This window comes from Lactuca sativa, chromosome 8, assembly GCF_002870075.4.
Source record: "Lactuca sativa cultivar Salinas chromosome 8, Lsat_Salinas_v11, whole genome shotgun sequence".
Taxonomy (NCBI): domain Eukaryota; kingdom Viridiplantae; phylum Streptophyta; class Magnoliopsida; order Asterales; family Asteraceae; genus Lactuca; species Lactuca sativa.
In genome coordinates this window covers 243,123,046-243,146,942 of record NC_056630.2, presented here as the reverse complement: position 1 = coordinate 243,146,942, position 23,897 = coordinate 243,123,046, and the positions used below count along the sequence as shown (strand labels likewise).

General features: G+C 33.0%; 1 protein-coding gene and 1 non-coding gene across 19 annotated transcripts; both read left to right on the top strand.

The window, feature by feature from the left end:
• The first annotated feature begins 816 nt into the window (after positions 1 to 816).
• LOC111911329 (uncharacterized) lies at positions 817 to 11,455 on the top strand. Of its 18 annotated transcripts, none has more exons than XR_008225407.1 (9): positions 818 to 2,956; positions 3,028 to 3,139; positions 3,222 to 4,559; positions 5,761 to 5,831; positions 9,241 to 9,328; positions 9,923 to 10,295; positions 10,409 to 10,451; positions 10,542 to 10,870; positions 10,963 to 11,452. It is a non-coding gene; the product is annotated as an uncharacterized LOC111911329 (transcript). The 18 variants fall into 18 exon arrangements; XR_008225400.1 differs by having other exon boundaries at positions 819 to 1,522; positions 1,595 to 1,713; positions 1,799 to 4,559; positions 10,963 to 11,416; XR_008225405.1 differs by adding an exon at positions 9,599 to 9,839 and having other exon boundaries at positions 817 to 4,559; positions 10,963 to 11,455.
• Positions 11,456 to 13,954: 2,499 nt separating this feature from the next.
• LOC111911312 (receptor-like protein EIX1) lies at positions 13,955 to 23,459 on the top strand. The gene is made up of 2 exons (XM_023907103.1): positions 13,955 to 14,108; positions 20,722 to 23,459. Exons 1-2 carry the CDS (start codon positions 13,955 to 13,957, stop codon positions 23,457 to 23,459), a joined length of 2,892 nt encoding a protein of 963 aa, XP_023762871.1.
• Positions 23,460 to 23,897: the final 438 nt, after the last annotated feature.

Below are 23,897 nucleotides of genomic sequence, written 5' to 3'. Positions count from 1 at the left end.
TATATATATATATATATATATATATATATATATATATATATATATATATATATATATATATATATATATATATATATAATTTCATTGTTTAAAAAGTATAAACTATTCAACAATAAATACACATGAATACAAATTTATCTTATTATTTATCAAGAATCATCATAAAATAATATTATTTTCTATTAATGCTTTAACAAACAATAAATGTCATTTGATATAAAAAATTGTTAAATATTGATTCACAATTTATTTTATAAATATTTATATACTAGGTGTGTGATCCATATGTTATATGGGTTTTGATAAAACAAAAAATTATATATAAAATTTTAAATAAAAATTTATTTAAATTTGAGATTTATAATTTAAAATTTGAATTTAAAAGGAAACATATTGAATATTATATGATTACTAATATTATAAATTATTGGTTATTTTCGATTAAGACAATTATTAATTAAAGTGTAAATATGATATGTTAATTAAAAAAATACAAAAAATGAGAAAATGAGAAATGAAAAAAGAACATTTAATCAAAAATACCAAAAAATAACACGTGTCAAAGTTAACAAGAGAATGACATGTGACAAAATTATTTTCATTTATTAAGAAGGATATATATATATATATATATATATATATATATATATATATATATATATATATATATATATATATATATATATATATATATTTTCAACTATCAGATGAGCATTTGCATGTGATTGACCGACTTTCTTTTTTGGGTTACAGTTCTTACATTTGCATGATTGACCGACTTTCTTTTTTGGGTTTTTTTTGGTTTGGTGATGTGATTGGCTGATTTTCTTTTTGTGTTTTTTTGGGTTTGGTGATATACGTGTTATGTTGTTCACTGCTCCCACCTTCCGATTCTTCCAATTAGAAAAGGACAACAAATCTATCATCACCGCCTCCCCCATTGATTCAATTGATTGATTTCCTCTCGAACCTTCTCTTTCATGTCAATTCCACCCATCCCTCTCTCTTTCACCTTTCTCTCTAATTTCTTATCCATCTTCAGGGACACTGCTTGCCATAGCTGTCGCCATCCACAACCACCTCCACCGTCTCTTGAATGTGCTACGTGTTATATTTCTGCACCCGATCCTACGTCTCTCTCTCTGAACGCATCGGCATCCCTTCTATCTAACCCTGGTTTCTTTCGATTACAATCGGGTTGAATCCAACCAACATGAGCCACGATTTCGGGTTAGGCTTCAAAGTCAAATTCCTTTCTTGGAACTATTCTAATTTCATCGACCCATGTCTCAGGTATATGTAAGATTTGGAAGAAAAGTCGATTCACCAAACCACTTCCCTGCTCCGCCTTCTAACACCATCGACTCACCAAACCTGGTCCTCCTTCTAAGAATCGATTCACCAAACCACTTTAGTTCTGACAACCAAACCTTCACTTCGGTTCGTAAATCACGTATGTCTTTCTGCCTTCTAAATTCTCCTCGACTCCCTGTAAATTGAAAGAAAATGATGATCTTTATAGGTACGAACCTTTTCTCCATATTAGTTATTTTTATACTTTTAAACACCATAAGTTTATTTTTTTTCTTCTCAGGTTAGTTAGAAGTAATGAATTCTCTTTACAATTTTACTATGGATACAATGCACATCAGGTGCTCGACAAATTGTCTCAAAGAATGTTCAAAGGTTCTTTTGTCATGGATTTCTATGGAAGTGAGATATATTTAATACCTCTTTCAAATATTTTTTCATTTCTTATTTCTTATATATCCAACCATCAAGAATCAACAAATTTCAGATATCCTTTGCAACATTGTTTTTTCTCTCCAACTACAACAAATAAGTGTGGAAATCAGGAATCCAAAGCTTTTTTCAAAGAAGCTGGACCACCAGAGTTGGCTTTGGTGGGAGAAGTCGTCGGAAAGGAGTCAACTCAAATGTCAGCGCAGAAATAGAAAGAGTCGTGCCGAAAAAAGTGGACTCTTCTGAATCTCCTCTTCTCTATCTCCCCCTTTTTTTTTTGCCTTCGGCTATTACCCTAGAAAATGAAAGCTCTGCATGATCCATTTCTTCTCATTCCGACATATTTTCTGATTATTAGGTTTGTTCAACATTTCAACTCTTTAAATTGTTTTTTAACATGTGACTAACATGTAAAAACTGAACTAATGGTGTATGATCATCTTCTTTCGACATAAAAGGTACACATTGATGACCAGTTTATTTGGGATAGTTATAACCATATATGCAATAACTTAAAGCTTAACTTTCAACCTCTAAACCTTGGATTTTGACCATTAAGTATTAGGGAATATATTTGGTATTGACGTATTGTCCAAGTTTGCAACCTTCTCTTCCCTTTATATTTTATTTCAACTTTATCCTTTTGGTTTTCCAAAAGTTATTAACTGTATTTTTCCTTTTATTACTTTATCATCCCATGATTCAAAGGTCTCTAAAAAGTATTGTGCAAAGATCACGTGATATAAATCCAATTTGCATTCATCATAAATGGTTACAATTTTGTATAGTTTTCTTGCAAAAATATGAGGTGATAAATTGTTTATTTGTACATTCATATATTATAAGTGATTACAGTTTTCTAGAGGTTGAATGCAATCTTTACAATAAAGGGTAGTTTGTCGTTTGACCAAAAATGTCAAAGTTGAGCAACTTACTTTCATTATTTGTGAGTGTTTTCTTTATACCTCTGATCTCACAATGTTATTTGGGATCTTTAATTTCATAATTTAGCTTACTTTTTATGATATTTGAATCAAAATGATACCAAATGCATATTTAGTTTATCTTGGGTGGGCCATGGTTGTTATAATTCTTTTGATTGCTACAACATGACTTGGGGAGAATGGTTCCACCTGCTCAAGTGTCCCGATACCGAGCTTCCTTCGGTCATCTCTGTCTTGATCGTTGGCCGTCGTCTCCCCCCTCCAAATGGGTACTACCCTTGACTGTTGGACACATATATGTATGAGCTAATCTTCAAAACTAATTTTTTTTGTTATGAAGTAAATCTTTTGCCAATATGTTGTCAATGGAGCATGAACTTGTGGAAAGAGAGATTCGAAGTGGAAGCTTGCGTGTGTACTAATTGTTATTGGGCTTTCCTGTTGCGACAAAGGTATGTGTCAAAATTTATGTTAATTTCATTATATCTTTTACATTGTGTTGGATGCTTATTGGGTTTTAGTTTTTGTTGACAGTTTATGGTTCACAACCTGAGTTTGTATTTATTTTTTTAGATTCTTGGTCATTCACTTGGTGGTGGCACACCAAAGGAAATTGTTATTTGTTGTAATTTTCATATTTAAATAGCATAGTCCTTTACAATGTAACACAGTAAAATCTTTCTATTTTTTAATTTATTTGGCGTGTACAACCCCGCAAAGCGGGGTTCTTCCCTAGTTATCCATGTTTTGAAAACCGGACCGGACCGGCCGGTTCGACCGGTTCAACTGGGAACCGGTCCTGGATCCGGTTCTTAAAGGCCAAAAAAGCAGTATTCGTGTGAATCGGTGAAAACCAGTAAAAACCGGTCAAACCAGTAAAAAGTAAAAACCGATCCGGTTGAACCGGTAAAACCGGTAAATACCGGAAATTTTAAAAAATATATTTTTTTTATATAATTAAATATAATTATGACATCATCCGGTTTTTCGGTTTTTGAGACCGGTTGGACCACTTGAACAATTGAACTAGTAAGACGACCGGTTCGGTCTCTAGTCCGGTTTTCAAAACCTTGCTAGTTATGTACTAATTAAAGAACAATGTTTTTATGAACAGTGCATGTGGTAAAAAGAATTTACGCCTTTTTTACAGTTATCGGTGTTCGTTTTTCTTTTCTTTTTTTGATTTATTATTATTTTTTTTTTACTGTTTTTGCTTAAAATACCTTCCCATCGACCAGTTACTTTAATCCTCCATCGAACCACCGCCTCAAGTACCTCGATAACCAATATTCTCTCAAATCCCTTTTCATCTTTCTTTAGAGCTCGATCGATCGACATGGCCTCGGGGGTGTTTGGCTTATCTTTTTTAGAGATAAAAGTCATTTTTGGAAAAGATAAAATGTAAAAGATGTTTGGTAAAAGGATTTTAAAAGTTACTTTTGGATTTTTGATATAAGAAAAACTTACTTTTTTGGAAAAGTCAGGAAAACATGACTTTAAGTAAATTTTCCAAAGAGGACTTTTGCCTCTTAAAAAGATTAGCCAAACACCCCCCTCGACGAAAAAAATGAGAGCGTGCCCACCTGAAAAGGTAGCGGTCGTAGGAAAGGGCTGCAGAACATACAAACGCAGAAGAGACAAAACACGATTCGTCCTGCTTTTCAATCTCTCATTTGTTGCATAATCTGCTTTAACCAAAGAGACGCTCCATCGTCAATGACAGCGTGTTGATTCCTGGGTGTACCCGACTCTCCATTGTTCTCTCTCACCGTTACCGTCGATTTTACCTCAAGTATTTTCGAGTTGTTAGAGTTCAGCTTCACAAATACGCTCTGCTATGTCTCTTTGCTCCTACTAACGGTTTGAACTAAGGTATTGTTATAGTTCTATTTTCTCCTCTGTCCATAGGGTCGTATTCTCCAATTTGCAATGAAAACGAAGACACAATCCGATTTGGGTATAACCACAACCTATATGAACCCTAATTTTTTATTTTCGTTATCTTACCCCTACTTTTTTCTATGTTCTTGATTTTGGAGTCAACCAAGACCACCCTACCAGAAGAGTCAGTATTGGATTTGATTTTGGGTGTTGAAGGCTTAATTTGGGGTTTTTCAACACTTGTCTTAAACATTAGCAGATGGAAACCTGTCTTTGAACAAAAGAGTTAAACTTTGAACATTTGTTTTATTGATCTTATAGTTTTTATGATTTATACAATTTCATTATGTTCTATGTTCTCAGCTCCATTGGGAAATCACCCCGGTTAGTTCATTTGGATGATAATTAAAAAAAAATGTTTTTCATATGCTTTTTTTTTTGAGCTAATAACATAGTTAAGTAAATATCATGACTAATAACGAAATTCGATTATGTTCACATCTTCCACTGTATTGTAATATGTAAATTAGCTTCTTTTTATTATGCATTAATTGGATTTCTTGTACCAAAACACCCTTATCTTGGATTGGACTAGAGCACCAGCAACTATTGGTTAAAATGATGATTTGTTCTTTGTAATATTGAAGGGTAATCTTGACATTCAATATGGTTGGTTATGACTGTTAAATTTTGTTATCAATTAGTAGTTATATAAGTCACTTATATGGTGGTTAAAGGTAGTTATAGCTGGTAGAATTAATTGTCATCTTGAAGGGTTGTGATGGTTGGAGGTTGTCTATATATATGCATCAGATTTATGTAATTAGTGTCTAAGTTAATAAAAAATGTGTATGATCCTATGTTAACAAAAATCTCGGCCTACACACATATCACAGTCCTTTTATGATTGTTAACTCCAACATGCATAAAAGCAGTTGCAATCGGAAAAGTTATTGAATTTGGTGCATGATGAACTTTATGAGAAGTAAACTTCAATAATATATCAACTGATACATTAAGGATGAGAGTATGAAATATATTTTGTATTTATTTTGATTTGTTAATTTTGGCTGCAGTAGCTCAAAATGGTAAGGTACTCATATCCTGAATAATTGATTAACATTCCCATTTTATGTCCTTTTCTCTTAAATATTGCATTTTATAATAACTTTTTTCTTGTATATTGAAATAGCTATTAAGTCGACTCTCTTTGCTTGCTTCTGGACAAATGGACGCATCTGTAGCACCACTTCTCAACTCGTGGTAAGAAGGATGTAAGCATGGATCTGTTGTTAGTGGTGGACAGGTAGAAAAAAAATATAATTTTTAAAATCAGCTTTGATTTTATTAATATTTACTACAAAAAAATGATTAGCACGTAAAGTATTCAATATTTCAGTATGAGAAGTTATTAAATTTTGTTCAAACAACCGATTTTGGTGCTTATTTCAAACTACTAGGGACTAAAACTGAAAAATATTTCAATTATTGGCTAATGATTAATCCATTGTAGCAATATCTCATTTTGATCTACTCGTTGTAAGGCCAGCTCCTGTGCTTGGATAGTATTCATCTTTTATTACTTTTATTATTATCCATTTATAACATTGTAGTTACATTATGAATAAAAGTACAATGCTATAAATGGTACTTACTACTTACACTTACTTTATTGAACAAAAAAAAGACAATTTGGCCCTTGATATGAACTTTTACCATTTAAATAAGGTTACACATTATTTAGGGGTGAAAATTATGTCTTTTGGGGTGGTGGTGAGGGTTATCAAACTCTTATAAGTGCTAGGGGTGGCAATCCTAGACCCAACCCGTAACCCGACACTAACCCAACACCAAAATAAATGGGTTTGGGTTGAGATTTTTGACCTACCAACCCGTCAACCCGTTTATTTCATGGGTTGGGTTGGGTTACCTGTTTGGGTTCGCGGGTCAACATGCCAACCCGATTATATATATATATATATATATATATATATATATATATATATATATATATATATATATATAATGTTTAAAAAATATATTTAATTGAATATTTGATTATCGTTTAATCGTTTTCCGAATTCAAAAACTGCAAAATATTTTCGATTCAACTTAGCGTCCCCTGGCCACTAAGAAGCCCCTAATAAAAAAGAATTTCAATCTTCAGTCCCCATACTCATAACTTTGTGTCTCCCGTCTCCGTCAATTAAGGCATCAAATCATCAATTGTCGCAGTGTCGCACGCACACCACTTGTCTTCTCGTCCTCCGGCTGTCGCACACCACTCGTCGTCATCACTCCTGTTTATGACTTTATGTTGAATATTTCAGACTTTATGACTTCATTTTATTTTTATTTTTTCATTTCATTTTTAAAATGTTTTGCTTATTAAATGGGTTATACGAGTTGGGTTTGAGCCACTGACCCACGAACCTATATACTTATACGGGTTATATGGGTTGGGTTGGGTTAATGTTTTCAACCCGCCAACCCACAAACCCATATATTATATGGGTTGGGTTGGTTCAATGTATTCTGGCCCGCCAACCCACCAACCCGTGACCCACCAAACCGAACCCAACCCAATTGCCAGACCATTCAGTGCTGATATGGAGAGAAAGCTTGACCATATGGTAAATTTGTAAAACCCCGTTTATTTATTAAATAAATAAATAAATTGATGAATAAATGGTAGCCCTAAAATAAATAATTATGTATAAAAGGATGGTCTCGAAGAGTTAATTGTTACCATTTTAGAAGTCGGGGGCTAAAAGTGTAAGTTTCGAATCGGATTCGTAATTATTTATGAAGGCAGGGACTAAATGGTAACTTCCGGGACTTCATTTGAAGGGATTTTGGGGGCTAAGGGGCTGTTTAGTAAGTATTGAACCTGAATTGTAAAGAATTATAATGTCGAGGGCTAAAAGAGTAAAACTAGGACTCATTGTGTAAGGAATGGGAGGAGGAGGGGCCAATTATGTCAATATGGGAATATGTTTCATATGAGCCAGGTATATAGCCTTGCAATCGTTGAACCCTAAACCTAATTCCTCAGCCGCCACTCTCTCTCTATTCGTCTTCAACCTCCGGCTGCATCTCCTTGTTGAAGCTCGATCCACCAGTGTCTCTGTGCGGGCAAGGACGTGAATGATATAGCGGTTGTCAGGAGGGACCACCGAGACCATGGAGGGTGCTGCCAAACTGTAGTCGCTGCCATCGGTTGAAGACTGTCAAGCCCTCGCCACCTTGCTGCGGTCGCTACTGCCATTTCCAACGAGAAGAAAGGTTGAGGATCGGAGTCGGACGACGGGAATCGCTTTCATTCAACCTAAGTCATCGAGCAACCATTGATTTTCATTTAACCGTCACCTCCCCTTCCGTATTCACTTCTTCTCCTTCTTCTGTTCGTCATCTCCGCGTCTCAGCCTTGTTGGCGCCGCCATGACTACCGTCGTTATGCCACCCGTGGTGTTGTTGCTATCGTTATGCGCCACCGGTGGCGGTTGTGCTCAGAATCTTGAGGAAGGGCCTGCTGTGTATGTTGATTGATTGGGAACCAATAAAACACCACTGCCACCACCACGAGGTGGTGGCTGCCGACGTGAAATCGCCACTACCGCTGCCATACGTCACCAAATAGGTGGATGGTTTCCCATTCCGAGCAAGAGTCGTGTTTTATGGGTTGTGTAGTCGGAGAATAAAGGAAGACCGCCACTGCCACCTTCCACCACCACCGGCCACCATAGGGTGGCTGTGTGTGTGTTATTTTAGTGTAGTAGGTGTGTGTGTTTATTTTGGTATTTTCATTGTAAGTTGTAAAAATGGAAATAATGGAAGGAAATTGAAAACCACCACCTTAGGGTGGTGGCTGCCGCCACCGGCCGCCGTGTCGGGTGGCGGTGCGCTTTGCCTCTTGTGATTGATCCGTTTGGGGTACTAGAAACCCTAATGGGCTTAAAGGAGCTCTAATGGGCCCAATAAAGCTTAATAGACTCTAATGGACCCAAAAAAACCCTAATGGGCTTAATAATATTTTACTGGGCTTAATAGGCCCAATAAAGCCCTAATTGACATAAAAGACCAACAAATTGATAAATGGGCTAATATTTGGATTGGAAAACCCTAATGCCATCAAAACCCTAATTTTATTAATTGAGACACACGGGACTTATTAATAACTTGGAATATTAAATAATAATCGTTGGCGGAAATTAATCTAAGCAATATTAGACTTAATGGATTAAGTCCTTAATGGGTTAAGTAGGAAACTTAACCCTAATCGTCATTTTATGTGAAACCCTAATTTCACTTGGGTTTATTATTAGGCCTAAATGATTGAAATAATATTGGACCATCCAAGAACAAGCAATTGAACTAGAATAATTTAATGGGCCTAGGGTAAGGCCCGTGTAAGGGGTAGATGGGCCATAGTTTGGGCCTTAATGATTATATGATATTAGGCCTCAGAATAAGACCATGTATAGGCCTAGGCCCAATTTGGAAAATTGGGCCATATGTTGGGCTTTGATTCCTAGTTGGCTTTGGACCTATGGATTGGGCCTTGGGCATAAATAAGCCAAGCTAGGGGTAATGTAGTAATTACCCAAAGAATGTACGTATGGTTATGTATTGGGACCTAATTATTGATTGGGTGTTATTTTGGTGTTGACAGTTCGGGAATCTGTCAGCCAGCAGCTGGGTCGAGTCTACGGGACTTCAGCAAGTGGGGGATTGTGTCTTCGGGACTTCAGCAGTGTGAGGTGAGTTACCTTCCAGTAGCGGTGGGTCTACGGCCACAATGCCGGCCCACCAGTATGAGTTGTTAGATGATTGTCTTTGTGATAATTGTCTATGTTTGCTACTACCTATTATGTCTATGTGCTAGCATGATATGATGTTATGTGATAGTGGTAGTAGGGGGTGAAATAGTCCCCACTTACCGGTCGACAGGACCGAAGGGGTAGACTAGCACCCAGATATGCTAGGCAGTATATGACTTATGTGTTTATGCTATGCTTTTTATGTGGTAGTGTTAGGGGGTGAAATAGTCCTCGGTTACCGGTTAAAAGATACCGAAGGAGAGGCCAGCACCCAGATATGTTAGGCAGTATCCGGTCGAGATGACCGAAGGGGAGCCCAGCACCCAGATATGCTAGGCAGTATCCGGTCGAGAGGACCAAAGGGGAGCCCAGTACCCAGATATGCTAGGCAGCATCCGGTCGAGAGGACCGAAGGGGTAGGTCGGGCACCCAGATATGCCTGACAGTATATGTATGTTATATGATTGTGTGGTATGTGGTATGATGAGGGAACTCACTAAGCTTCGTACTTACGGTTTTCAGTTTTGGTTTCAGGTACTTCGTGTTTAAAGGAAAGGAGCCGGCTTGATCGCAGCGCATCACACTATGGTTTTCCGCACATGAGATCTTTGCGATTACACTCTGATATTGTTTTATGATAACATGTTTGATTATTTCTACTTTGGTTTTGACATGACATGATATTACAAATGTTTTATTACACTGTTGGTTTTATAATGACGTATTTAAAAATGAAATTTTTGGCCTGTATTTTTAGGATGTTACAAAAATTTTCGTAAAAAAAAAAAATTAAAAACAATCCAATAATTATTTAATAATAGTTAAAAAATAGATATAATTATATTTTATTTGCAGACATGGTTTTTTGAAGCTGCATTAGCCTATAAAAAGAAGATTGGATTCATTGGTAATTATTATAAATACAAAAGATTTATTGTTACAAAACTATAAAAAAGGAAAAAATTATAATAACTATCGTTATTTATATGTATGTTAATTTTTGTTTCTCTTTTGCTTCAGGAACCCTTATTAAGCCCAAGTCTCAAGAAACCACAAAGCACCAGTATGATACTATCTATTTTTTATAAGAAATTAATAAGTTTATTTATTTATTTTTAGTTGTTCTCATGCATTCATATATTAATCTTAGTAGGTGTGGTTGGGATGCTGTCACATCTACTAAATTTTAAGGAACTATCGACTTATAGGTAATCCGTTCAAAAAAAAAAATTTATCTATGATCATACATTTATATGAAAGAAAATGTTAAAAACTTAAAATTGATTTTAATGATTTGCAAGAGTATGAAGATTGTAGCTAAAAACATTATATTATGAAAAGAAATACATGTAGCACTTTTTTTTTAAAGAAGGACAAGGGCTATTCTTTCGATCTCCCATCTGTGCAAAATGACGAAAATGCCCTCAGGCCTCATCGTCTTCATTATGACCACAAAGTCCATGAATGAAACTAACCTAAATGGTAAAAATGTTTTCTATTTATCCCATGGTTTAAGTGGTCATTTTTTAATATTACTAAACTAATATCATTATATTAATTTCTTTTTATTGCAGAAAATTGGTGCAGACCCGATTAAAATATACCAACAGATCCTAAAAGTCATCGCAGATGACAGATGAATACAAGGGATTTTACTTTATTTGAGTCTTTTATTTTTATTTTTTTTGTATTAAAATTGCATTTTTATGCTTTTGCTATGTAATTCACATCTAACCTATGCAGAGCATGGGCACGTACACTAGTTTTATAATTAATTTACAAAATATGTTGATAAAAGATGTTACTTTAAAAGCTTAAAGAACAAATATGACACAATAGAATACAAAATATGAGATTGCAAAACATGTATGATTTTTAAATGCTTTTTTTTGTCATTTGTATTTCTAAACATCAATTTTCAACGACTAGTTTTCAGTTAGTCAGCCAAACAAAACCTTAATTTCATGAACTGACATAGAAAACCATGTGAGGGTAAATGAAAGTTGAGGGTTAAGTGTTAACGTGAAAATAAATTGACAAGTGGTATTTAAAGTATCAATCATGAAAATCTTCATGATTTATGGCACTGTCAAGGACATTGTTTTTGTTTTTGTTTTTTTTCTCTTTCATTCGATTAAATGTGTGACAGATCCATCATTTTATATATGTAAAAATTACAAAATATCACCTATGGATATAGGCTTAGGAGTGTAACCAGGACCCGTTCATTGATTTTGAAAGCTTTGTATGAAACATAAAAATGGGCATATATATATATATATATATATATATATATATATATATATATATATATATATATATATATATATATATATATATATATATATAGAGTCAAGATCAAATAAGAAGGAAATTTTTGGTAGGAAGGTAAGAAGTTTTTTTCCTACATATTTTTTTCGCGAACAAACAAAATGAATCATTAGATGATTCATTTGTAAGATGATTCACAAGAAAAAATTATCAAAAAAACGTCTCAATGATTCATTTATACAATGATTTTGTTGTTATTCACTAAAATTGTCACAAAAGTGAATTTTTTCTTAATTTACTTAAAAATAAATCATAAAGATGTTTTTTTGGAGAATTTTTTCTTGTGGATCATCTTACAAATGAATCATCTAGTGATTCATTTCTTTTGTTCGTCAAAAAAATATGTAGAAAAAAACTTCTTACCTTCCTACCAAAAAAATTTCTTACCGGCTATATATATATATATATATATATATATATATATATATATATATATATATATATATATATATATATATATATATATATAAGAATAGTTTTTTTTTCATGTTTCATTAATTTAGACCTACTAATTAATAATAATGTCAATTTATTGTCTTTCCTAATTAATATTTTGCCAAGTGTCATTATGTTCATTCTCCAAATTACATAAAAAAGCTCTTCCACCTTTATCTTCAACATAAATTTCATATATTCATTTAAATCAACGATTATAATTTTATATAACCATTGTATATATTTTAAAATTTTATTTAAATTAATTTATTAGTAATTATTAATTTTTTTTGTAATCGTGATTCCCATAATTATAACCTAGTGTTGTGTGTGTGCATGTATATATATATATATATATATATATATATATATATATATATATATATATATATATATATATATAACAAAACAAATTTAAGAATAATGGATTGTCGTAAGAAAAATTAAAATATAAATTAAATTAATTAAATTGGGTCAAATGCAAAATTATAAAATTTTAGAGGTTATATATATATATATATATATATATATATATATATATATATATATATATATATATATATATATATATATATATATATATATATATATATATATATATATATATATATTGAAAACTAGTTCCCTAAGCAAAACTAACTACTAAAGCTAAAGGGGCGAAACTAAAACTTGAAAACAAATAAGCTAACTTTTAAAAAGGAGGAAAAGAATGAGTTGAACCCTCATCACTAAGGTTAGCAGCCGCACATAGTCAAGTCTTGCAGCGTTTGGTGTATAGGATTGAACTGAACAGTACTGGACTGGACTGAACGAGACTGAACTGAATTGAATTGGACAACATTGGTTAAATTATCTGTTATGCGTTTGGTGACACGATGATGGGACAAAATATGGCATTAAACTGACTGAATTATATATATATATATATATATATATATATATATATATATATATATATATATATATATATATATATATATATATATATATATATATATATATATATATCACGAAGATATTACATCATAAGCACACAAAAAAGATTCACAAGGTTATTAAATAATTGTATTGAAAATTAAGTCATGCGATATATGTTAACATTGTTCATAAATTATAAACTCAAAAGAAAAGTAAAAACGTAATTAGTAAGATGTAGAACATTAATGGCAATAATGGCGTTTACGAAAAAGAAAAGTGGACGGTTAATAAGTAAAAAAAGAAACGTGAGAATAAAAGTGTGGATATATTTGTCAAAATGTCTTTTGTTCCACTATGTTTCATTTGTTTGGGTGGGACTAAAATTTAACCAAATATTCCTATTTGACTTGGTCAATAATTGCTTTTGTTCCTGTCCCATCATTGCCAAACGCTATCTAAAAATATATGTTTTGTTCTGTTCTGTTTTATGTCTCAAACGCTACCTAAACCAGTTAAACTACATTATTTATGTTTGTATTTTTGTATAAAATAATATGACATAAATGCCCAATAATGTTTCTAGGATTGACCGATTCAGTCACTAAAGTTATTTTGTTTCTTTACAGGGTCATAAGGTTGGAAGCAACCTGTTTTTTTAGTCCCTCTAACCTGTTTTAGCCGGTTTCAGTGGACACATAAGCTATTTTCCATGTAAAAGTCAAAATCATATTTTGACTTTCTGAAAATTGATTTCCATTTAATTTGAGCACACTTTAAATTAACGTAAACAATCACGGAGGGACTTCTGATTAATCTACAAATTTAATCAAACATGAAAATGGATCGTGAGCGTAAGAAGCAAAGCCATCATCGTCATCTTCAATGGCGGTTGGAATTGGAAAGGCTAAACATTTGCATCGGTCGTTGTCGGATTCCAGTGGAATGGATGAGTTTCTAGAGGTGTTGGGTTACAAGGTGAGGTTAATGGATATGGCAGATGTAGCCAAGAAGCTTGAGCAGCTTGAAATGGTGATGGGTGAATATTAGATTTTGCAACTGTTTAATAATGTTCATTACAAGCCTCCTGATCTATTTGTTTAGGGTCAGAGCATGCTTTCCGAGTTCAACACCAACAGTTCTGATAGTTCGTCTTCGACCAAAATTGGGTTTTTAAAATGCGAATCTTGAAAGGAGGATTGTCAGTTTAGAACATTTTTTTACTGCCTTTTCCTTTTGTAGGGTGTAAAAGTCTATGCCTTTTTAAAGTTTGTCTCGTTAGTGGCAGTTTAAGAGGTTTCAGATAGGGATTTGCTTTCTTTCTTGTTTCATCGCATGAGTTTGTTTCACATGTGATTGTGATTCAATATTATCCATAAAGATTCTTTTGCTCTTGCAATTCATTTATCATATGGCTAACTTACTTTTTCGATTTGATTGTAAGATTTTTAAGACTTTTTATTGACTCCAACAAAAAGTAGATGTGCATCAGATTCGGAAAGGAGATAAAAGGAGGTGTGCAACATAAGGAGACCCGGATGGATGTGAATGGAGAAAAAGTTGGGGAAGAAGATGAATAATACTGGGTTTATGTGGTTTAAAAGAAAACTGGTCAAACAAATGTGTACGTGGCAAAGGGGTAACCAGGTTACCCCTTCATTTTCTGCAAAAGGATGTAATCGACCCGACAAATATGACTTCGTTCCTTCATAAAGCCACAAAAATAGTTTAGGGACTAAATGGACCAATCTTAGAAAGTTTATAGGGCATTTGTGTCATTTTCCCTTTTGTTTTTCATGGAATAATTACAAAATAGGAATATATATTGTAAGGAGAAATTGCATGGAAAATTCATGGTGCATCAATCATGACACAATTTTCTCGTGTCCTTGTTTTTTGGGGTTTGCTTTGTTGACTCAAATTCCTTGTGTGAAAAGTTGTAGCCAAATATATTTGTGTGTACCTTGGGGCATAGAAAAAATAAACATGGTACATAATCCAGATCAGATCCAGAGCATACCAATTTGTGGCTACAAACACATTGTCCATTGACTTTCAAGTCTTGTGTAGTGACTTCAAATTGACTAGTAATCTTGCCAAATACTATATTATATTCAATTCATTTTTTTATAGATTTATTTTCAAATACACTTGCTTCTGCCATGGAAAATAGACTTGGCCAGAAACCACTTATATTGATCCATAGAGAAAATGAAAAATAGCCTTGGATGTATCCATTGACTACCAAGTGTTCCATGGCAACATGGGCGGCTCAATCATTTTGGGGGCTCTAAGCGAGCCAAAAATTTGGGGCCCTTTGGCCTTTACTATACTCGGAAATCGAAAACGGATGAGATGAATATTTCACAGAAATCAGAATCAGTAGAAGAATGCAAAGTCGTTTCAGTTTCATGATTGCAGCGATCATTGATTTATTCTTCTGCTTCATTTATTTTGTGGTTACCGGATTAGATTTTTTAATGGACTAAACCTTTGGACTTTGAAGAATACGGGGCCCCTTAGAATTTGAGGCCCTAAGCGCTACCTTAAAAATCCTCTACATAGAGCCGGCCCTGCATGGCAATAAGTAGATTGTAGCCAAATACATTATACATTTACGTATTTCATGGGGAATAGCCAAAAACCACTTATATTGATTAAGAGAAAAAGAAAAACAGCCCAAGAACAAAAAATACAAGTTTGTGGAGTTTATTTATCATTTGGTTTCCATGTCCTCCATGACTGCTGTGAATATAAGACTAAAAGGGTTCATGATATCAAGTGTTATTTTTGACAGAAAACGACAGTTCTTTTCATGTAATCAACATTTCGTAAATATTAACACAAATATTGCATGCATCTTAAACACATTAGAGATCGCACTAGTTGCAACTAAAAAGAATAACAACATTAAAGCTATGAGTTTTAGCATGCATCAATAGTTTTGTTCATATATAATAAGTGTAAATTTGGTAAAGAATCCAAAATCAGTACCTTTAATGAGTGTCTGAATAATATCATAAGCATTTATTGGAATGCCTTTCAGCATTCTTTTTGTTAAAATTTTTTCCTAAGTCGGTTATATTACAATAGATCAACAAGTTTAATTTGCATATTGTATCCAAACATTGTAGAAAGCTACCTAGTAAGAATTAATTTTTAAGTACAATGCTATAATTCCTTACATTTTTCAACATAAAATGCTGTAACAAGACTTTTTTTTTTTAAAAAAAAAAATAGTGTTTGTAGCAGAACAAATGAACGTGAGATGCTATGTATAAAACACAAATAAACGAAGATATGTTATTTCGTGCATTTATTCCTTGTTATATTTATGTTGGGGTAACCCAGGAAACATTTAAAAAGCTCTTTTGTATTCAATATCTCTTGGTTTATGATGCTTTCCATGTTTTTAAATTGTGCTTTTATGACTTTTTTCCTTGGCCCATCTCCTTTCTTACTTATGTGTTTAATTTATTTATATATTGTTTCATCACTAATCTTGCTCTTTGTTTCATTATATTTTTTCTTTAGGTCAGGTCTATAATTAAACTAAATACACCTCGTATGTTTGTGAATAAATGACCGTATTCTTGAAATAAATCTTTTAAGCATTGGGTTACACCTTGGGCAAGTTTCAATGCGTTTGACTCTATTTGACACCTCTTTTAAGGTTTTAGACCATATGAAAATAATTTGAAACCCATGTCTAAGTACCTGGTTCGAAATTGTCATGCCTAATAAAAACGTAATGCATTTAACAGAAGTACATTTCTTAAAAGATAAGGTGAAGTTTCGAAATCAAAGTTACAGAAGTCATCTTTTATTATGCTTGACATATAAACCTTGCTAAGTCAGATATTAAAAAGAACTTATCTTGTCGTAGTTAGTTTTGAAAAATCATTGATCATCAAAATATAGTTGGTAATCTATAACTATAATTTGTAAGAAATTATAAATTATCTTTGATTTCTCGAAAATCTAAATATTTGTTTCTGAAAATTTGGTTTTTTTTTCTCACATTCATATTCTTATTAATGAGTTGTGGCCAAGACAACCAAGTACAAGTACATTTTCCATAGGGACCACACAAATAGACTTTATGGATTAGAAATGTCCATTGACTTCCAAGTCTTCCACGGCTGTCCTATAGGTTGCTCTTCATTTATACCTTTATAAATCAATTACTTGCATCATCGTAACACCCCATCACTACATCATAAAAAACAAACTTTCCACTTCCACTTTCTTCCAAATTAAATTGTGTTAGGGTTCATAATGAGGAATCCGAGAGGTTTGGGGCTCCATCTCATTTTTATAAGTATTTTTTTGGTTGAAATAAAAGATACTTGTTTGTCATACCAAATGGATCAAATTTGTATTTTACTCATCACAAAAAAAAAAAATTATTCCCCATGTATATCTATTGAAAAATATAAAATGGTTGTTATTAAAAATTCTTTTTTTGTTAAAGCTTTATTTAATCGTTCTTAATGATTACTTATTTAGTTCTTACTCATTACCACAAGATATATATTTTTTATTATTTCATTGTTTAAAACATATAGACTATTCACAACAAATACACATGAATACAGATTTATCTCATTAATTATCAAATATCACCATAAATAACATTATTCTCCATCATGGCTTTAACAAACAATATGTATTAAAAGATCATTTGATATAAGAATTTATTAAATATTGATTCACAATTTTATTTTATATATAAATTTATAATTAATTTACAAAATATGTTGATAAAAGATGTTACTTTAAAAGCTTAAAGAACAAATATGATACAATACAATACAAAATATGAGATTGCAAAACACGTAAGATTTTTAAATGCTTTTTATGTCATATACATTTCTAAACATCAATTTTCAACGGCTAGTTTTCAGATAGTCTGTCAAACAAAACATTAATTTCATGAAGTGACATAGAAAACCAAGTGAGGGTAAATGAAAGTTGAGGGTTAAGTGCTAACGTGGAAATACTTTAAATGAAAGTATCCATCATGAAAATCTTCATGATTTATGGCATTGATCAAGGACATTGTTTTTGTTTTTGTGTTTTTGTGACAGATCCATCATTTTACGTACATATGTAAAAATTACAAAATATCGGTTATGGATATGGGCTTAGGAGTTAGGAGTGTAACTTAGAATAAGAATTGATAATTAGACTGATCCAATCCTGATAGTAGTTTTGTTTTTTCATGGAATAAAAACAAAATAGGAATATATATTGTAAGGAGAATTTGCATGGAAAATTCCATATGGAAGATTCTTGGTGCATCAATCATGACACTATTTTCTCGTGTCCTTGTTATTTGGGGTTTACTTTGTTGACTCAAATTCCTTGTGTGAAAATTTGTAGCAAAATACATCTGTGTTTGCCTTGGGGCATAGAAAAAGAAACATAGTACAGAATCCAGATAAGATCCAGAGCATACCGATTTGTGGCTACAAACATATTGTCCATTGACTTTCAAGTCTTGTGTAGTGACTTCTAATTGGCTAGTAATCTTGCCAAATACTATATTATATTCAATTCATTGTTTATAGATTTATTTTCAAATACACTTTGCTTCGGACATGAAAAATAGACTTGGCCAGAAACCACTTGTATTGATCCATAGAGAAAATGAAAAACAGCCTTGGATGTATCCATTGACTACCAAGTGTTCCATGACAATAAGTAGATTGTAGCCAAATACATTATACATTTATGTATTTCTTGGGGAATAGCCAAAAAGCACTTGTATTGATTAAGAGGAAAAGAAAAACAGCCCAAGAACAAAAAATACAAGTTTGTGGATTTTAGTTATCATTTGGTTTCCATGTCACAGTTCTTTTCATGTAATCAACCTTTTGTAAATATCAGCACAAATATTGCGTCTTATGCACATTAGAGATCGCACTAGTAGCAACTAAAATGAATAACATTACAGCTATGAGTTTTAGCATGCATCAATAGTTTTATTCATTTATAATAAGTGTAAATTTGGTAAACCTTTAATGAGTGTCTGAATAATATCATAAGCATTTATTGGGATGCCTTTCAGCATTCTTTTTGTTCAAAAGCTTTCGTAAGTCGGTTATATTACAATAGATCAACAAGGTTAATTTGCAAATTATATGTGACAATTGTAGAGAGCTACCTAGTAAGAATTAATTTTGAAGTACATTACTACAAATCGGTACATTTTTTAACGTAGAATGCTGTAACAAGACTTTTTTTTTTTAAATACAGTGTTGTAGCAGAACAAATGAAAGTGAGATGCTATGCATAAAACACAAATAAACGAACATATGTTATTGGGAGCTGATTTGTACCCAACAAAAATTCTTAATACATAACAATTTATGTTTTAAAATGTTGTATTGTAAAACTCTATTAAGCATAAAAAAAATGTTGTATACTGATGTGTACGAATCACTTTCCTATGTTATTTCGTGCATTTATTCCTGATTATATTTATGTTGGTGTAACCCAGGAAACATTTAAAAACCTCTTTTGTAGTCAATATCTCTTGGGTTATGATGCTTTCCATGTTTTTAAATTGTGCTTTTGACATTTTTCCTTGGCCCATCTCCTTTCTTAATTATGTGTTTATTTTATTTATATATTGTTTCATCACTAATCTTGCTCTTTGTTTCATTATATATTTTTTTTCTTTAGGTCATAATTCTCAATACACACACAGTACTGTACTCAAGTGAATACCACGTTTTGCCTGAACCTTGTAATTTAACAAACACAATGACTTTAATAAATTATAAAATAACATAAAACAACTTTGGGGGCTGCTTGGATATATGAGGTCTATAATTAAACTAAATACACCTCTTATGTTGTGAAAAATGACCGTATTCTTGAAATAACTCTTTTAAGCATTGGATTAAACCTTGGGCAAGTTTCAATCCGTTTGACTCTATTCGACCATCTTTTAAGGTTTTAGACCATATGAAAATAATTTGAAACCCATGTCCAAGTACGTGGTTCGAAATTTGTCATGCCTAATAAAAACGTAATGCATTTAACAAAAGTACATTTCTTAAAAGATAAGCTGAAGTTTTGAAATCAAAGTTACAGAAGTCATCTTTTATTATGCTTGACATATAAACCTTGCTAAGTTAGATATTAAAAAGAACATATTTTGTCGTAGTTAGTTTTGAAAAATCATTAATCATCAAAATATACTTCATAATCTATAACTATAATTTGTAAGAAATTATAAATTATTTTTTATTTCTCGAAAATCTAAATCTTTGTTTCTGAAAATTTGGTTTTTTTCTCACATTCATATTCTTATTAATGAATTGTGGCCAAGACAACCAAGTACAAGTACATTTTCCATAGGGACCACACAACTAGACTTTATGGATTAGAAATGTCCATTGACTTCCAAGTCTTCCACGGCTGTCCTATAGGTTGCTATTCATTTATACCTTTATAAATCAACTACTTGCATCATCGTAACACCCCATCACTACATCATAAAAAACAAACTTTCCACTTCCACTTTCTTCCAAATTAAATTGTGTTAGGGTTCATAATGAGGAATCCAAGAGGTTTGGGGCTCCATCTCATTTTTATAAGTATTTTTTTGGTTGGAATAAAATATACTTGTTTGGGTGTAGGAAATACCAGTGTTGTTTGTTCTGAACAAGAGCGACTTGCTCTTCTCAATTTCAAAGGGAGCGTTAGAGCTGAGATTGGAATTTTGTCATCATGGGTGGGCCATGACTGTTGCCAGTGGAAAGGAATCCAATGCGACAATCTCACAGGAACAGTTGAAAGCCTTAAACTTGGACGATACTACTGGGGTGGTCCATGCCATTTGTTTCTTAATGAGGTGAACTCTTCTCTTGCAGAGTTGAAGCATCTCAAATACCTGGACTTGAGTGGGTTTTATTTCCATGGAAGTCGGATCCCTGAGTTCATTGGATCTTTCAAACAGCTCAGCTACCTTGATCTTTCAGGCTCTAATCTTAGTTTGTCATTTAACTTTGTAAACTTGATAAACATGCTCCCTTCTTTATCAGAGCTGCATTTGTCAGGTTGTGAGCTTGATAACACTTTTCTATCTTCCTCTCATCTTAATATCAGTACACTTTCTCACATCCGATACCTGGATCTAAGCTCAAATTCAATTGAAGGCATAATTCCATCTTTTTTCACAAACATGAGTTCCTTAAGAGTCCTTGATCTCTCAGGAAACATGCTGCATTCTTGGGTTCCTATTATGCCTAACCTTCTAAAGCTTGATCTTTCTTATAACCCGTTTAAGAATATTGAGCATCTTGGAATCTGGAGACGGTGCCACCTGAAACACTTGATTGCTTCGAACAATCCTTTTGAAATAGAAATGAGTGACTCGCTGCAAAACGTTTCGGAATGCTCCCGATACGCTTTAGAGTCATTGGATTTAAGTTGGTCTTTGAATGGTACGATTTCAGAAGCACTTGGAAGACTAACCAATTTAAGAGACTTAAGGATATCATACAGCAGTTTGACAGGTCCAATGCCCAAAACTCTAGGAAGACTAAGATATTTAAAAATGTTAGATCTATGTAATAACTTGTTATCGGGCCCCATCCCAGCATCTCTAGGAAGAGTAACATATTTAAAAATGTTAGATCTATCTAACAACAAGTTATCGGGCCCCATCCCAGCATCTCTAGGAAGATTAAGATATTTAGAAGAATTAGATGTTTTTTCAAATTTGTTAAATGGGACCATTCCGGTTTCAATCGGGCAACTTGCCAAACTCCGTTCCCTACATATCTCAAACAATTCCTTACAAGGAGTAGTTTCTGAAGCCCATTTCAGTAACCTTTTGATGTTGAAGAGCTTGGATGCTTCTTCTAATAAATTGACATTCAATTTTTCACATGAGTGGATACCTCCATTCCAATTGGAAGATCTTGATCTCAGTTCTTGCAACATTCCAAATGGATTTCCACAGTGGCTTCGAAACCAAAGGAAACTTCGGGCGTTGGTGTTGTCAAATGCTACAATTTCGGGGCCTTTGCCCTCATGGTTGCGGAAGATGCCTGTCATTCATTTCTTAGATCTCTCTCACAACAAACTCAGCGGATCTTTGGCAAACCTTCCTAACCGGGGAACTGTTCGTGTGATTGGCGGTGGAGCGACACTATTACTGGCAAATAACATTTTCAATGAGTCGATTCCAAGGTCATTGTGCAGAAGGACAGATTTGGATTTTCTTGATCTTTCCAGAAATAGGTTAACAGGGAAATTTCCCAAGTGTCTTGAGAATCTGAAACTGTTGAATACCATGATGTTTAGCTCGAATTTGCTTTCAGGTGCCATTCCGAGCTATATAGGTCTTAATCTTTCATCATTGCGATGGTTAAAATTGAATGACAATAAATTTTTTGGTGAGCTTCTTCGAGAGTTGGGGAATCTACGAGATTTAACAGTTTTAGATGTGGGTGATAATGAATTGTTCGGAAGTATACCCAAGTGGATTGGAGAGAAACTGACAAATTTGGGTGTTTTAAGGTTACACAGGAACAATTTCTCTGGAGAAATTCCTAAATCTTTGTGCAAAATGTTGGGGCTTCAAATTTTGGATGTTGCGCACAACAACTTAATGGGATTCATCCCTCATTGCCTAGGAAAGTTGAATGGGATGGTTAAAGGTCCAGGAAATCTGATTTATAATGGCTTTGCTGATTCTAATGAGAATGTGATTCAGGTCATGAAAGGTGTTGAACGTGAATATACAACAATTTTGGATATATTTTTTAACATAGATCTCTCAAGCAATAAACTTGTAGGAGAAATACCTGTGGAGATAACTACACTTTCTATGTTGGTGGGTCTCAATTTGTCAAATAATCATCTCAGTGGGAATATTCCAGAAAACATTGGAAACATGACAAAGTTAGAATCTCTTGATTTATCTGGAAACGAGTTGACGGGGATGATCCCTCCAAGCATGGCAGCTTTGAATTTTTTGAGCCATTTGAATCTGTCACACAACAACTTGTCGGGAAGAATTCCAACAGACCATCAGTTGCAGACCCTAATTGATGATCCATCAATATATGTTGGGAACAGAGATCTGTGTGGACCTCCATTGCCAAACAATTGCTCACATCATCAAGACCAAACAACAGTTCTCAAGAAGAAACATAAAGCAGCTGAGGAGTCGATCAAGGTATGGTGGTTTTACATGGACATCATGAGTGGGTTTGCAGCAGGGTTTTGGGGAGTTATTGGAGTTTTGTTGTTCAAGAAGCACTGGAGACAGAAGCTTTTCATGTTTGCTGAGGAAATTGTGGACACGATATACGTTGCAGTCACGGTGAGAGTTGCCAAGATGAAGAGAGGAAGAGAAGCCACATAGATCCTGTCGGAATGCAACTAGTTCTTGAATATATGCTTAGCAATGAATATTTGGATCTCTGTTTGTAATGTGGATGTTGTTTAACTGTTTCAAATTTAAAATGTTTGTTGTGTTTATTATTTTGTATTTATATAATCATGGGCGTAGGGCGTATCTACTACGACCATTTCCTTTACCTCTAATTATATGGCATTTCCAATGGTTAACCTCTCTCAATAATTTTTTCTTTAATTTTAACTAATCTATTTTTATCTATATAAAATATTCTATATAATCTCCTCCATTTAGTTAGTCATTTTTAAACACACATTATATTTTAATACAAACTATTTTAATAAATATTATTATTATTATAAATTTATATTTCATAAATAATATATCATTAAATGTTTGATAGAATTAATTAACTAGTAGTAAGTAAAAAAATTAAAAACTAAA